The sequence below is a fragment of the Schistocerca gregaria genome, chromosome 2 (assembly GCF_023897955.1).
Source record: "Schistocerca gregaria isolate iqSchGreg1 chromosome 2, iqSchGreg1.2, whole genome shotgun sequence".
NCBI lineage: Eukaryota > Metazoa > Arthropoda > Insecta > Orthoptera > Acrididae > Schistocerca > Schistocerca gregaria.
The window spans coordinates 422727066-422739799 of NC_064921.1; the positions used below are offsets into that span (position 1 = coordinate 422727066).

A 12734-nucleotide genomic window follows, 5' to 3' on the forward strand; every position below is an offset into this window, starting at 1 on the left:
ATGGTGTGCCTGATTGCCTAATGGCACTGACAAGAGATGTGTGAAGTGATATAGTTCCCTGAGTTCGCTTTTTCTTGTCATCCTGTAAAGTGGTATGTTACTGGTGATCTAGTCAAAGTGTATAAATCTTCAATAAACTGTTATCATATTTTACCATATATTACCTCCTTATTTGTAATTAGGGTAACAGTAAAGCATGAACCTTACAAAATAAAGTGGTTAATAAGCAAATTTATTTAAAAAAGATTGTCATCACTCTCTGGGTATAACAAACATTTGTATCAATATCAGACTGACATTTACACATAAATACAAAGATATAACAGGAACAAGGCAATCTTTTTTTGGTTTATCTGTTATCTACAGTTTGTAATTTACTCTTTTAATAAATCATATCACCTGTATTGTCTTTAAGCATAACACAAGTTTTATAAATATATTTGTGAAGGCTTCAGGCAAACCTTCAGTATAAATATGTATACAAATGTTTACTGACTTCATTTTGCCATATGTTTGGTGAAAACTGTCTTTGTGATCAGTACAACTGGTTTGACTAATACATCTTTATAACACACTGCAAGCCTTCTCACAAATTAAAACACTCTGACTCTTGTCTGATTGTAACAGAAATCATAACTTCTTAACTCCAGGGACAGCATTATTGTCACACATCTAGTAGTTTTAGTGTCATTATTTTTCATTGCATTAACATAGTAAGTGTATCAAAATGTAGGCTTTTCAGTACAAGGAAAAGTTTGACTAATGGTAATACACACAATAACAGTAACTGGTCATTCAAATGCTGTTTAATGGTGATCATACTCTAGCAGTGACTTTCTTGCCTAAATAAGTGAGGTTCCTTAACATACAGAGCCATAGCAATTCTTTTCTGTCAGAACATTCACGTTAACAAAGACTTCACATTAGAAGTACAATAGGTTAATTACTTTTGGAACTATTAGATCCACTTCTCAGTATTTTCTTTGTCTCAAATTTGTATTATCCTTTAATTCTGCTACAACACACCTTCACTAACACCAATAATTCACTTCACATTTGTAGGTAAAAACTGTTCTCCATTACATCTGCTGATGTTTGGTAGTAAGTTCTGTCTTACTGCTAAATGTCTATTAGAATGAATTATCACTCAGGTCACCATCATAGCAAGTACAGATTAGCACAAAACATTCTCATTTTATGACTATGGAAGAGAAAAAAATAAAGTATAAATATTCACTCAAGGGACTTTGGCTTTAGGGAACATTTCAACTCATTTTATATATTTATTTTACATATAAATACTTTGCAGATCATTTCATAACAAATAATGTAGTCCCATAAAAGCTGAGTGTCCCTCATTCTGAGAAGTCGCAATGCAGTTATATTTACATTTTATTACATTACAATAACTATGAAATTATACTGAATATATCACAGTACAGAAATTAATTGAATTTGGAGAGTACACATGGCAGGGAATGCATTAAATATCTCTAAATGAACAGTAATATTCAGCATATGACAAATATTTAATTATAATAACATATACATAAATATGATTACAACAAATTTGTGGTATGTAAGTTAAAAATCAGTGATACCAAAATCTGTCACAATGACTAATAATTAACAGCACATTTTGCTGCAAATTATTTAAAACTGATACAGGAAACAACAGTTCTTAGCAATTATCTGAATAGTTCCAATCCTTAACCAAGGCAAATTACTTTCTTGTCCCTCTATGGAGAAATTTGAGTCCAGGTCTTTAAAATGAAATAATGTTTTCCATTTTTGATGTGCAATGAGGCCCTGAAATAATTCTATAAAATTCTTGAAGGATGAATGGAATATCCTTTCTCAGTATTTATATTCTTAGAAAGGGGAAACTAATAAACCACAACACATTCAGATGGCACAAAATTTAAAAAATCAGATGACAGTTTGTGCATCTTTGTGTTTATGTGATCTTACAGTTATTACAGTTATAAGCTTCCTATCGCAGCTTAAATAAGTCACTACTATATGAACTAGTACACATTTTGCCACATGAAACTATAATTTGGTGACTATCAAGTAATTTTGACTGTTGGTGTTCTTTCCACATAAGGCCCTAAAATCTTGGAAAGATTACTTTGACAGCAGACTCAAGAATTATTTGTTATGTAACAAAAGGGAAAAGACAACATTCATACTGCAAACGACTGGGCCACTCACAAACAACTGTAACACTCTCAAACATACAGACTACTCCCAAATAGCTGGACAATTTCAGACATTCTCTTTATAACAAAAAATTAGTGGGAACAGTTTTCCTTTCTAATACCACTTTCTAACAAGCACAGGATGAACTGTTTCACAAGCACATTTCATGCCTGCAGCTGGCTAAACTGGCAAACATTTGTGTGGCTTTGCAAAAATTCATCACTTTTTTTAACATAAAAGATCATATGACAGACAAAATGTAAAAAAAGAACATAATAATAGCAATAATTGTTATTATTTCTGACTTTGGGAACACAAACTGGAGCAATCTTGATGATACATCAATGCCTCGATTCAATTACTGTCTGTTTGAAGTCAGATCGTCTGCGCCACCAGGGGGTTCCACTACGTGACGTATCAAGAGGTGGATCAGCAGTCATGTTGCTATGCCTGCAATGAATAAGATTATTTTTTTAAGGAATATAACACTATATTTTGGATCTACAGAAGAATAACTGTCTCTATGAAAGAAGAGAAGAAAGGAAAAATATCTACAGTCATGAAAATTGTCACAAAAACAGAAAGGTTAATTACTTGACTAAACACAAGTTAGTTAGTAAACAACAGTTTTATGAAATGTTGCCAGTAACATAGTCCAAAGAAAATAATCCGATTCACCCGAGGCAGAGCACTACACTAACAATCAGAACTAGATTCAAATAAATTCAATTTGCTGGCAGTGGTACACAGCTCTGAAACACATTTGAGTAAAACTAAAAATCAACACAAGTGTGTTCTGCTAAAGAGAACATTGTAAAGCACAGTGTGGCTAACAGAGTTATATATATTAAAACAGTTTAAGGTTAATTGATAAATGAATATCAGTATGTGTTGTGCACTAGTTTAGCAATAGTTCTGAAGCTGATGTTCTGAGAGGGAGCTAAGCTTGGCTATATAAGGTGCACATAGAATGGATGAAAAAAGAAGATTTAACATAAAAAGGTTATGATTTTTTATGCATCTAATCAGAATCAGTGACCATCCTGATAACTATATGAATTCATTTGAGAGAGTAGTGAATTTATTATGCTGAACTACAGAACTTCCTGAAATGCAGCAAACTACAGGAACCAGCCTGCTCATAGCACTTTTCTTTTACATGAAATACTGTGTGTAAATTCCTTGAGGTTCAGCTAAATAACAAGTTAAAATTGAGTCAGCACAAGAATAAACGAATCAAAAAGCTCACTTCAGCATGTATAGTCTGTAGAAATATCTCTCCTATTGTTGACTTAGATAATAGTATTGGATTATTTTGCATATTTTGAATCCTTGGTACTTTAAAAAATTATCTTCTGGGGCTGTGCATCTAAAGTAAATAAACTGTTCATTCAGTAGAAGTGAGCAATAGGAATATTTTGATAATCACACACTTTGCAGAAGCATTGTTACAGACCTTTGAATTCTTTTATCGATTTCCCATAACAGTTAGTGGTTTTGGTTATAATAGTAAAAATCAAATTCATGTTAACTGTGGTCTTTAAAAAAAAAAATCAGAGCACAAGCCAAAAAACAATTTTCATGTGGGCTTTGCCTCCCTGTGTAAGGTTCAGGATGGAGTTGTTATGGTGGGAAGATATTCAATAAGCTCCCATCTAATAGATATAAAAAATTGGGAATCCCTACCAATTCAAAATAAAATCAAAAACACAGTTCGTTAGCCACTCTTACTACAAATTATATGAATATTTAGATTCAAAGATTATAAAGCTCCATTCATTATGTGGTAAGTATAAATTTTTGTTGCAAATCTGTGTGATGTAGTGGTATTATAATATACCATAAACAGGACACAGTATTAACATATGTAGGAAACTACCTTCTCTGAAAAAATGCCAGTCCCATCAAGCAAATATTAAGCTACCAGTACAACATAAACTTCAGCTATTTAGTATGAATGAGGAAGCAGCTTTAAAAAAAATAGCAGCACACAGAGGTGGTGGTGATGAGTAGCAGACAGATACATTTGAAGTGCATTTAAAAGTAGATGATGCCAGCTCTCAGCCAGGCACACTGAACCAAAGACAGAATGTCTCAGGATGTTTCTAGTGGAACAACAGACAGAGTGCAGACAGAGCCTGGAATCAATGGTGGAAGAGAAATACAGTAGGTCTAAATCTTGGAACTGCTCCACTTGACCAGCAGTCTGATGAATTCAAAGAGTCACATTGTTGAAATATTGTTCATGAAAGACACTGCTATCTAGCAGAACACCAGACACCTTAAGATGCCAACAAACAGCCAGGAAAACCTGAAGAATTATTTCTATTTTATCGCCAGTATAATTTTTGTAGTGTTAAATTGGTTATGTCTGAACAGAGTAATGCAGTGGTTCATGATTTAATCCCTAGTAACGATTTTTTTATTGTATTAATATGACTTGACCTCTCATAACATGTTGTCGATGTAGAAAATGTCATGTCTCATTTGAAGCAATGTAGTCTTTACATTACCGCATGTCTCAGTGACAGCTTTATATTTATTTTCATTTGTCAGTCACTATTGGTCCTCCCATATAGATGAAAGAAAATGAACTTTGCATGACAGGAGATGAAGTACTGGTGGAAGTAAAGCTGTGAGGACAGGTCACGAGTCATGCTTGGGTAGCGGCCAATGAAAGGCAAAGTTCCCAAGTTTGAGGGTCAGTGCTTGCACACAGTTTTAATCTGTCAGGAAGTTTTAAATGAATGTGGCCATTATTTTACTTAAAAAAAAATTTTTTTTTAGTTTTTGACACTTGTCTCTTTCTTGTAGATGCATACTACTTCCATCATATGACAATGAAATTAATGAATGAAACTTTAATTCAGTAGGCATCATAACACACAGAAAATTCTTGCAATGAAGATATACAAAAACTGGTTCAATTCAGAGTTCAGTGTCACAAAAACAGATACATATAAATGGAGTAAACACCAATGTTGTTGTTATTTAATCATCTTGCTGTACATACTTCATTTATAACCTCAACAGTCATTTAAATACTTTATTATCATGATGATCTGTAATGAACTGTTAGTATTTTGCCATAGATAGCTGATACAGCTTTAAATACTTCCATTTTATTGTTGCATTTTTAACATACAAATTATTTATTTCTTGACATTCAATGCTGTTTTAACATATTGAAAGGAAAGATTGTAAAAATTGTAAACTCACTCATCCAACAACAAACTTGTCTGGTTAGTGATAATCTTACAGCTGGGTTCCCTGAACTCAGTCAATCAACTATGAGATCATAATCTTTCCCAGTTGTGACCCAAACTAGTGATTTACTCACCAACATACTTTGTAATGACCTCTCAAATTTATCTGGTTCTGTCTTAGATCATACTGATTCCTGACACTCCTACACTATTACTGGCATTGTCTGTACACACCTGTATCGATACTGGTGGTGTCTCTCGGGCAGCAGTGTCTGCATATGATGATGTTGCTGCTGCTGTTGCTGCTGCTGCTGTTGCACCAGTCGCACCAGAAGAGGCTGGTACTGGGAAATGGCAGCTGGGGCAGGAGCAGGGGCTGGTGGCAGCTCCTGGAGGGGCACTGCATCTCCACTTAGGTCCTGGGAATGTTTTTGTTTTACATATTACCTGCTACCAGAACAATACTCCCTTTTTTAGTCCTTTATCTTATTTTAAAAAATACTGATAATATATTGACAAGGTTTGTGTGAATTCCAGCAATTTACTAAAGAAATTTAAAACATATTATTGCAAATGGTTGATGAGTTCTAAGGTAGCAGTTATAATTTGGTGACTGACAAGACATGAAAGTGACAACAGGAACATAAAGCAAATTAGTATTACTGTTAAATGCCATTTGCTAGAGAAATGGTGAGCACAGGGTATTAAAAAAAAGTTTGTTTTAGAGACAGTAAAAATCACTTTTAGAACATTGCAATTGGTGACATGGCTTTTAGTTCTTTGTTGGTTTTCCCCTTTACCAACTGCAACTATGCACCACTATGTGATAAAATTCCCCCTGGAATATTTTTTAACATGATGTGTAAGACTAGTGTAGAAAACCTGTTGCAATTTATGCCAAGTAGGAATGGAATCTCAATCAATCAACCTTATCAACTACTGGCATTCCACTTCATTGTAATATTAGAGTAACAGTTTCTGTGTGAGGTTCCGTCAGAATTTTTGTCACTGCCTGCAAAATCTTATGATACGACAATGCACTTATATTGAACATTTATTTACGTTGAGCATACTTAATGCCATCTTGGAAGGCGTTTCACATGCCCAACATTAATCACCATCTAGTATGTCATATTCGTGTTTTGACCCATGGCACACATGATGAGCAAGAAAGGTAGTCATCACTATGAGCACTAATGTACGCCCTCTATGGAACAGTTATCTGTTCAATGCCAATACAGATCCTAAATTAACTCTTAACTATGACATGTCAGTTGTTTTGCTAAAACTGAATGCCTTTCTGTTGGCTTTAATAATGTCATTATCAGAGAATAACTTCTAGGTACGATGATTATTCTACATGCTTTTAGTCAACATGCTTAGTTTGATTAACAGAGAAAAGCATTTCTCATGACTGGCAGGCCATCAGTTGAAGCAGTTGATGCTTCTTCTAAAAGAAAAGGAAGACTGGGTAAAATAATGTGCAAACACCTTCCAGATATAGCACAATATGGTATTCAGAGTAGGTAGAGAACACCAAGAAGTGCATTTGTTAATGATACATCTACTGATGAAGTAGATGTCTTACTTGAGCTATAAACAACCTGGGCATAAGGGAAGGCCTATTCAAGTACTGGCTTTCAATGGGAAAAAAACTTATGGTCCCACTTTCAGGAGACACTCCCTACACACCGAAAAAGTAGGTAGGTATAAGTATGTTATATGGACTTGGGTTGGGAAGCACTCATCCATTGATCATGGAAAACTCGCTCTTACATGAAATATTGAAAGGACCTTCTGAAATATCCCTGGAGTACTGCTTGTGGTTTTGCAGTATTCCAAAATGCAACTTTGAAAACTTACTGCATCATGTACTGGGGTTTGATAAGGAGCTTTCAAATGTTCCATAAATGAAAGTGCTGTGGGTTTATGTCCTGACAAAGGATATGGAGTGCAAAGAATCAGTCTGGCTGTTCCCATAAATCTCTCACAGCACCTGATGTTAAGAAGCTGACAGGCATTAACAGTAAAATTAGTGGGAGCTTATCATGCATGAAATGTGCATTTCCTTGCATTGATAAAGGCACATCTTCTAGTAGATCAAGTGACCTGTGGCATACTCTCTAAGAAATGATTATAAGTTTATCTATTGAGCCTAGGTGGAAGAAAATTAGGCCCTAGCAAACAGTCATCACCAATGCTGACTGAGACATTGAAAGAAATTCTTTGTTGATAGCATATTTCAACCGTTGCATAAAAATTCATATTATCCCATGGATGATGACAATCTGTTCACAGAGAAACAATGCTTCATCTGTTAACAGCTAGTTGCACTAACATAAGAGTCAAAACACTGATACAGAAGTGTAGCCATCCAGGAAAATAAGCTGTTGACAGCATCTGCATATGCTGTAAATGACATGGCTTAGCAGAGTGTCATGTAAAATGCAGTCAAGAAGTCACCATTACTTGTTGCAACTACATATCTTATGCTGAAACTAAGGACATCATCAACTATATGAAGCATTTCCTCCTTCAGCTGGGATATCCTTGTTGTCCTAAGCCTCCCCTGATCAAAAGCTCCTAAAATGATCACTTGCTTCTGACATTTTCCTATAGAAGCACCATCATCATGGAAATTTCTCCCTATACACACGTTGAGCAACATAGCTGTTTCCATTTGATAATCCAGACATCCAATGAGCATCTGCTAACTCTGGATTTGTTTACACTCTTTTCACTGTGCCAGAAGCAAAATATGTGATGAACACTAACAAATAGTCACAGCCAAGTTCTTTATCACTACTTAAACCATTTATGCTACATGTGAATCGGAAAATTATGTGAGTCACTTCTCAACACTATCTGTTGTGAAATGGAACACACAGCACTAGAAACAAACCTAATATTTACAGTGCAACTAGACTTAATTAGGAGGGTAGTTTGAACAGATCATACAAGAATGTGCATCACAAGGTATGCTGGTGCATTCCATTCCATGTTTCCCATGGTTAATATGCTGTGAGGACTTGTGAATATGAGTTCTAACATGGAGTAAAGTGTTTCCTGGCCTACATCCATTCAACACTTTCTTTATCTGTGTGTCCTGAAATTTTGGCTGTATCTTTTGTTACAACTTATTTTTTTGCACATTTGTGACTAATGGATGTAAAAGAAATGTGAATGGAATCAGGCATAGTCAAAATTAAACAATGTTATGTAACAGTGACAGTCTCTAATGCCACCTGACAAGCTGCATCTTGTAGGAAGTTGTTACTGACTTGTTTTGTGGAATGTTAGGGCAATACAGTAAAAGTATTCCAATTGCACTGTATCCTATAATAAATGTATTTAATGGTATTCACTACTATTTGAGAGGAAAACGTGCAACAATCCATACCCATGTTACATCTACACTAATAAGAAATGCGTACACAAGTAATATTGCATGCAAGGACACAATAAGGAACAGATTACTAGCAAGGTGGCTAGACTATAACCAGGTATAATTTGGGGGAGTTCTGCAGAAAACAGGGTCCTCATTTAAATTTCCCCATAATATGCATTTCAGTGAATGACTGACATATTTTGCATGTATGGCATTAAGGAACAAGCTAACCATCCCAGGACTGTATGTTCAATTCAGTGAGGAAGATTACAGCTGCTACCATCTGCTTTCAGTGTTTGCTTCTCAGATGTCCTCCCACCAGAGTGCAACACCTAGCTCTTCACAGTTATATATTATTTGTATGTACTCTCAGTCTCTAGCTATGGAATCATTAGTTTGGGGTTAAGTGTTCAGCACATGGCCAAAATGTTCAGACTACAGAAAGCTGCTTAAGAATAATAGATAGGTTAGTAATTGGGCTCATTGTAAAAAAAAAACTACAATATAATTTTAAAACATAATGCCTGTTCCTGGAAAGTTTTAGTCCCAAGAACTGTGATGGAAAATACTAACTTCCTTTAATCTTCCCCAGCTTAAAATCACTAGATATGCTGACTCAGTTTAGACAATGAGGTATATCAAATGCAATTGAGAGGTAACTGTATCATCATGGTCCTGATACCTAACTAAAGGGTGTATGCACACAGCACATTAAGTGCATGCAATGACTCATTATGAGTTGTGAAGAAACAGTATTACTTCAGATAGCTGCCAGCCAAACCAACCCAACCCAACCAAACCTACACAACCCAAAGACAAGGTATCATCTGGTGCAGTCACAGACCTGATGTAACAAAAGTGTGACATATGTAACCAAGCCACTTATTCTTGCAGCCTCACACAAGAGTGCACACTGACTTTCTAAGTGACACTGTCATTAGGGTGACGTCGGGACCTGTGGGTAACTGCTACGAAGTTATATTGGCAAAAATCTTTAATCAGTAATCACTATTGTGCATCGAGATAATTGTGTCTTCTGTGCTTTTGTGAAAGCTTCTCATGTCCATGTCCTTTGATGAAATATGGGTATCCTATTTTTTTTTTTTTTTTTTTAATCATCACTCCTTCATTTACATTATATAACATGAACATGCAACGAGTTTTGCAATTTTTCGTAATATTTATCCTCAGATGTTAACGACCATAAAAATCTGCCCTTTGGCAAATTCTCTTGTATCATCATAAAATAACGTATTACAGCAAGATCACCTAATTACCACAACATAATATAGTTTAATTGCAATGGCAAAGAACTGATAATTAAGGACTCAGCTAAAATTACTGGAGTTACGATAGATGAAAACTTATCATGAACTGATCACAACACGGATTGCTTAGTAACACAAATGGTTTTGTTTATGCAATGAGAGTTCTAAACAATGTAACTTATTTAGCTATTACCAGCAAGTGCAGAACACGGAATACCGAACATGAAGGAGGAAGTAAATTGGTAAACTAGATTGGCAATAGAACTGCCATCTGTTGACGAGAAGAATAAATCACGACCAACAAACCCAGTAGTTGATAATTTGAATTAGTTATTTACATGCGAAAGGGAACAAGAATGAGATTTTCACTCTGCAGCAGAGTGTGCACTGATATGAAACTTCCTGGCAGATTAAAACTGTGTGCCGGGCCGAGACTCGAACACTGGACATTTGCCATTCGCAGGCAAGTGCTCTACCAACTGAGCTACCCAAGCACGACTCACGCCCCGTCCTCACGGCTCTACTTCTGCCAGTATCTAGTCTCCTACCTTCCAAACTTTACAGAACCTCTCCTGCGAACTTTGCAGATCTAGCACTCCTGAAAGAAAGGATATTGCGGAGACATGGCTTAGCCACAGCCTGGGGGATGTTTCCAGAATGAGATTTTCACTCTGCAGCGGAGTGTGCGCTGATATGAAACTTCCTGGCAGATTAAAACTGTGTGCCGGATCGAGACTCGAACTGGGGACCTTTGCCTTTCGCGGGCAAGTGCTCTACCAACTGAGCTACCCAAGCACGACTCTCGCCCCGTCCTCACAGCATAACAACATTGGGGGGGGGGGGGGGGAGGGGCTGGGAGAGGGACTCTCCCCTCCCCTCCCCTCCCCTCCCCTCCCCTCCCCTCCCCTCCCCTCTCCTCTCTTCTGGGATTCGCGCCTAGGTCGGTGCGACTTACGGTGAAAGGCGGCGGGGCGGCGCTGGCGGCGGCGGCGGCGGCGGCTGCGACTGCGGCGTGCGGCTGGTTGCGGGCTCGGCGGTCGCGGAGAGCGCGCTTGCGGCGCTTGACGTTGCGGCGCACGCAGCACTGCACGGCGAGCAGCACCGCGCAGACGAGCGCCAGCAGGCAGCCGATGTAGACGAGCACGACCAGGTCGCGGCCGCGGTGCGACACCCCGCCCTGGCCCTGGCCCGGGCCCTGCCGCAGCACGCTGCCCGCGATCGTCAGCGACACGCCGCACAGCACACCCAGCACGAACACCACCTGCGCCGTGTTGGCGGTGGTCAGCATCGATGGCGAAGGCTTACACTTTATGTATTACGTACAGTGTTTGACCCGAGCGAAAACGAGACCCTTAGAATTTTCTCCGAAACGTCATAGCCAAACGATAAGAGGGAAATGGACAAATGGGGTACCAGTAGAGTTTTAAAACTGCCTTAGGCTACTGTACACTGTCAGAAGTAAGCAAAGACTACGGTAGTTTGCATAGTAGCTTACGTCGTACCCATGTTACTCGTACGTTAAGTGTCTTGCATACCTGCCGGGCGAGACCTCAAAACGACCGCTTTCTTTGCGTATGCGATCAGTGTCTTACTAATGTAGATTTCCTTAAAAATTACCGACCGACGTGGCACAGTGGGTAGCACACTGGACTCGCATTCGGGAGGACGAAGGTTCAATCCAGCGTCCGGCCGTCCTCATTTCGGTTTTCCGTGATTTCCCTAAATCACTGCAGGCAAATGCCGGGATGGTTCCTTTGAAAGGGCACGGCCGACTTCCTTCCCCGTCCTTCCCTAATCCGATGACACCGATGACACCGAAGACCTCTCTGCCTGCTCTTCTCCCCGAAACAACCCAACCCATTAAAAATCGATAACGGCGAACCGTCTAGAAATTGAGTGAGGATATATATGTAGGGCCATATAAACTACGGAACACTTCTGTTCTACATAGTTATTTTCCTGTTTGTTGCTTAAAAGTAAACGCTATTTATAGCGACCTGAAATTTTAGTGTTTAGCTTCAGGTTTTATTCGAAAATTATTGATTTGTAGCGCGAAACCGAGGCGTGTGGTAACAAGGAAAAGGTAAAATAAAAAAACAATTACGAAACAAAAAATGTATCATACATCGCTTCAATACTTTGTCGAACTTATGTAAAACATGTTTTTTGTTATTCATAAACAACTTTCACATTAATCAAATGATAACAGGAAACTTTTTGCTTTTCGCCATGTTTAAGAACGACAATAATTGAGAACGACAATAATTGTACATAATTTTTAATGTGTTTGCCTGTAAACTGCACTTGCATCAAAAGTAATTGCTTCGGTTACATAAAAGCACAGCAGTTACTAAATCAAATAACTTTTATTAGTTATAAAATGTAATTTATGTTCTGTAAATATATAAAATACATAATCGACTAACACTGAATGATGTGCGGATCTAATTACATGCAAAACAACCAACCAACTAAACAAACAACAAAGAGAAGTCGTTGGCCCCAGTCTCTCTTTTACTCATTCACGTATGTATCTCTCCCTACTAATGCTACCAAAGCCCGCCAGGCTGGCTGCGCGGTATAGCGCGCTGTTTCCCGAGCGGGAAGGCGTGCCGGTCCCCGGTACGAATCCGTCAGGCGGATTAGTGTTGAGGTCCGGTGTGCCGGCCA

At 37.9% G+C, this 12734-nt stretch overlaps 1 protein-coding gene across 1 annotated transcript in view; it reads right to left on the minus strand.

Annotated features, from left to right (window-relative positions):
• Positions 1-211: 211 nt before the first annotated feature.
• LOC126323860 (uncharacterized) overlaps positions 212-12734 on the minus strand; it is a 488982-nt gene continuing 476459 nt past the window's right edge. Inside the window, exons 6-8 of the mRNA XM_049994799.1 lie at positions 11020-11325; positions 5643-5827; positions 212-2652 (exon numbers count right to left, since the gene is read on the minus strand). Of these exons, the coding sequence (XP_049850756.1) occupies positions 2544-2652; positions 5643-5827; positions 11020-11325 (600 nt within the window). The 3' untranslated portion in view covers positions 212-2543. The remainder of the gene's footprint in view (positions 2653-5642; positions 5828-11019; positions 11326-12734) is intronic.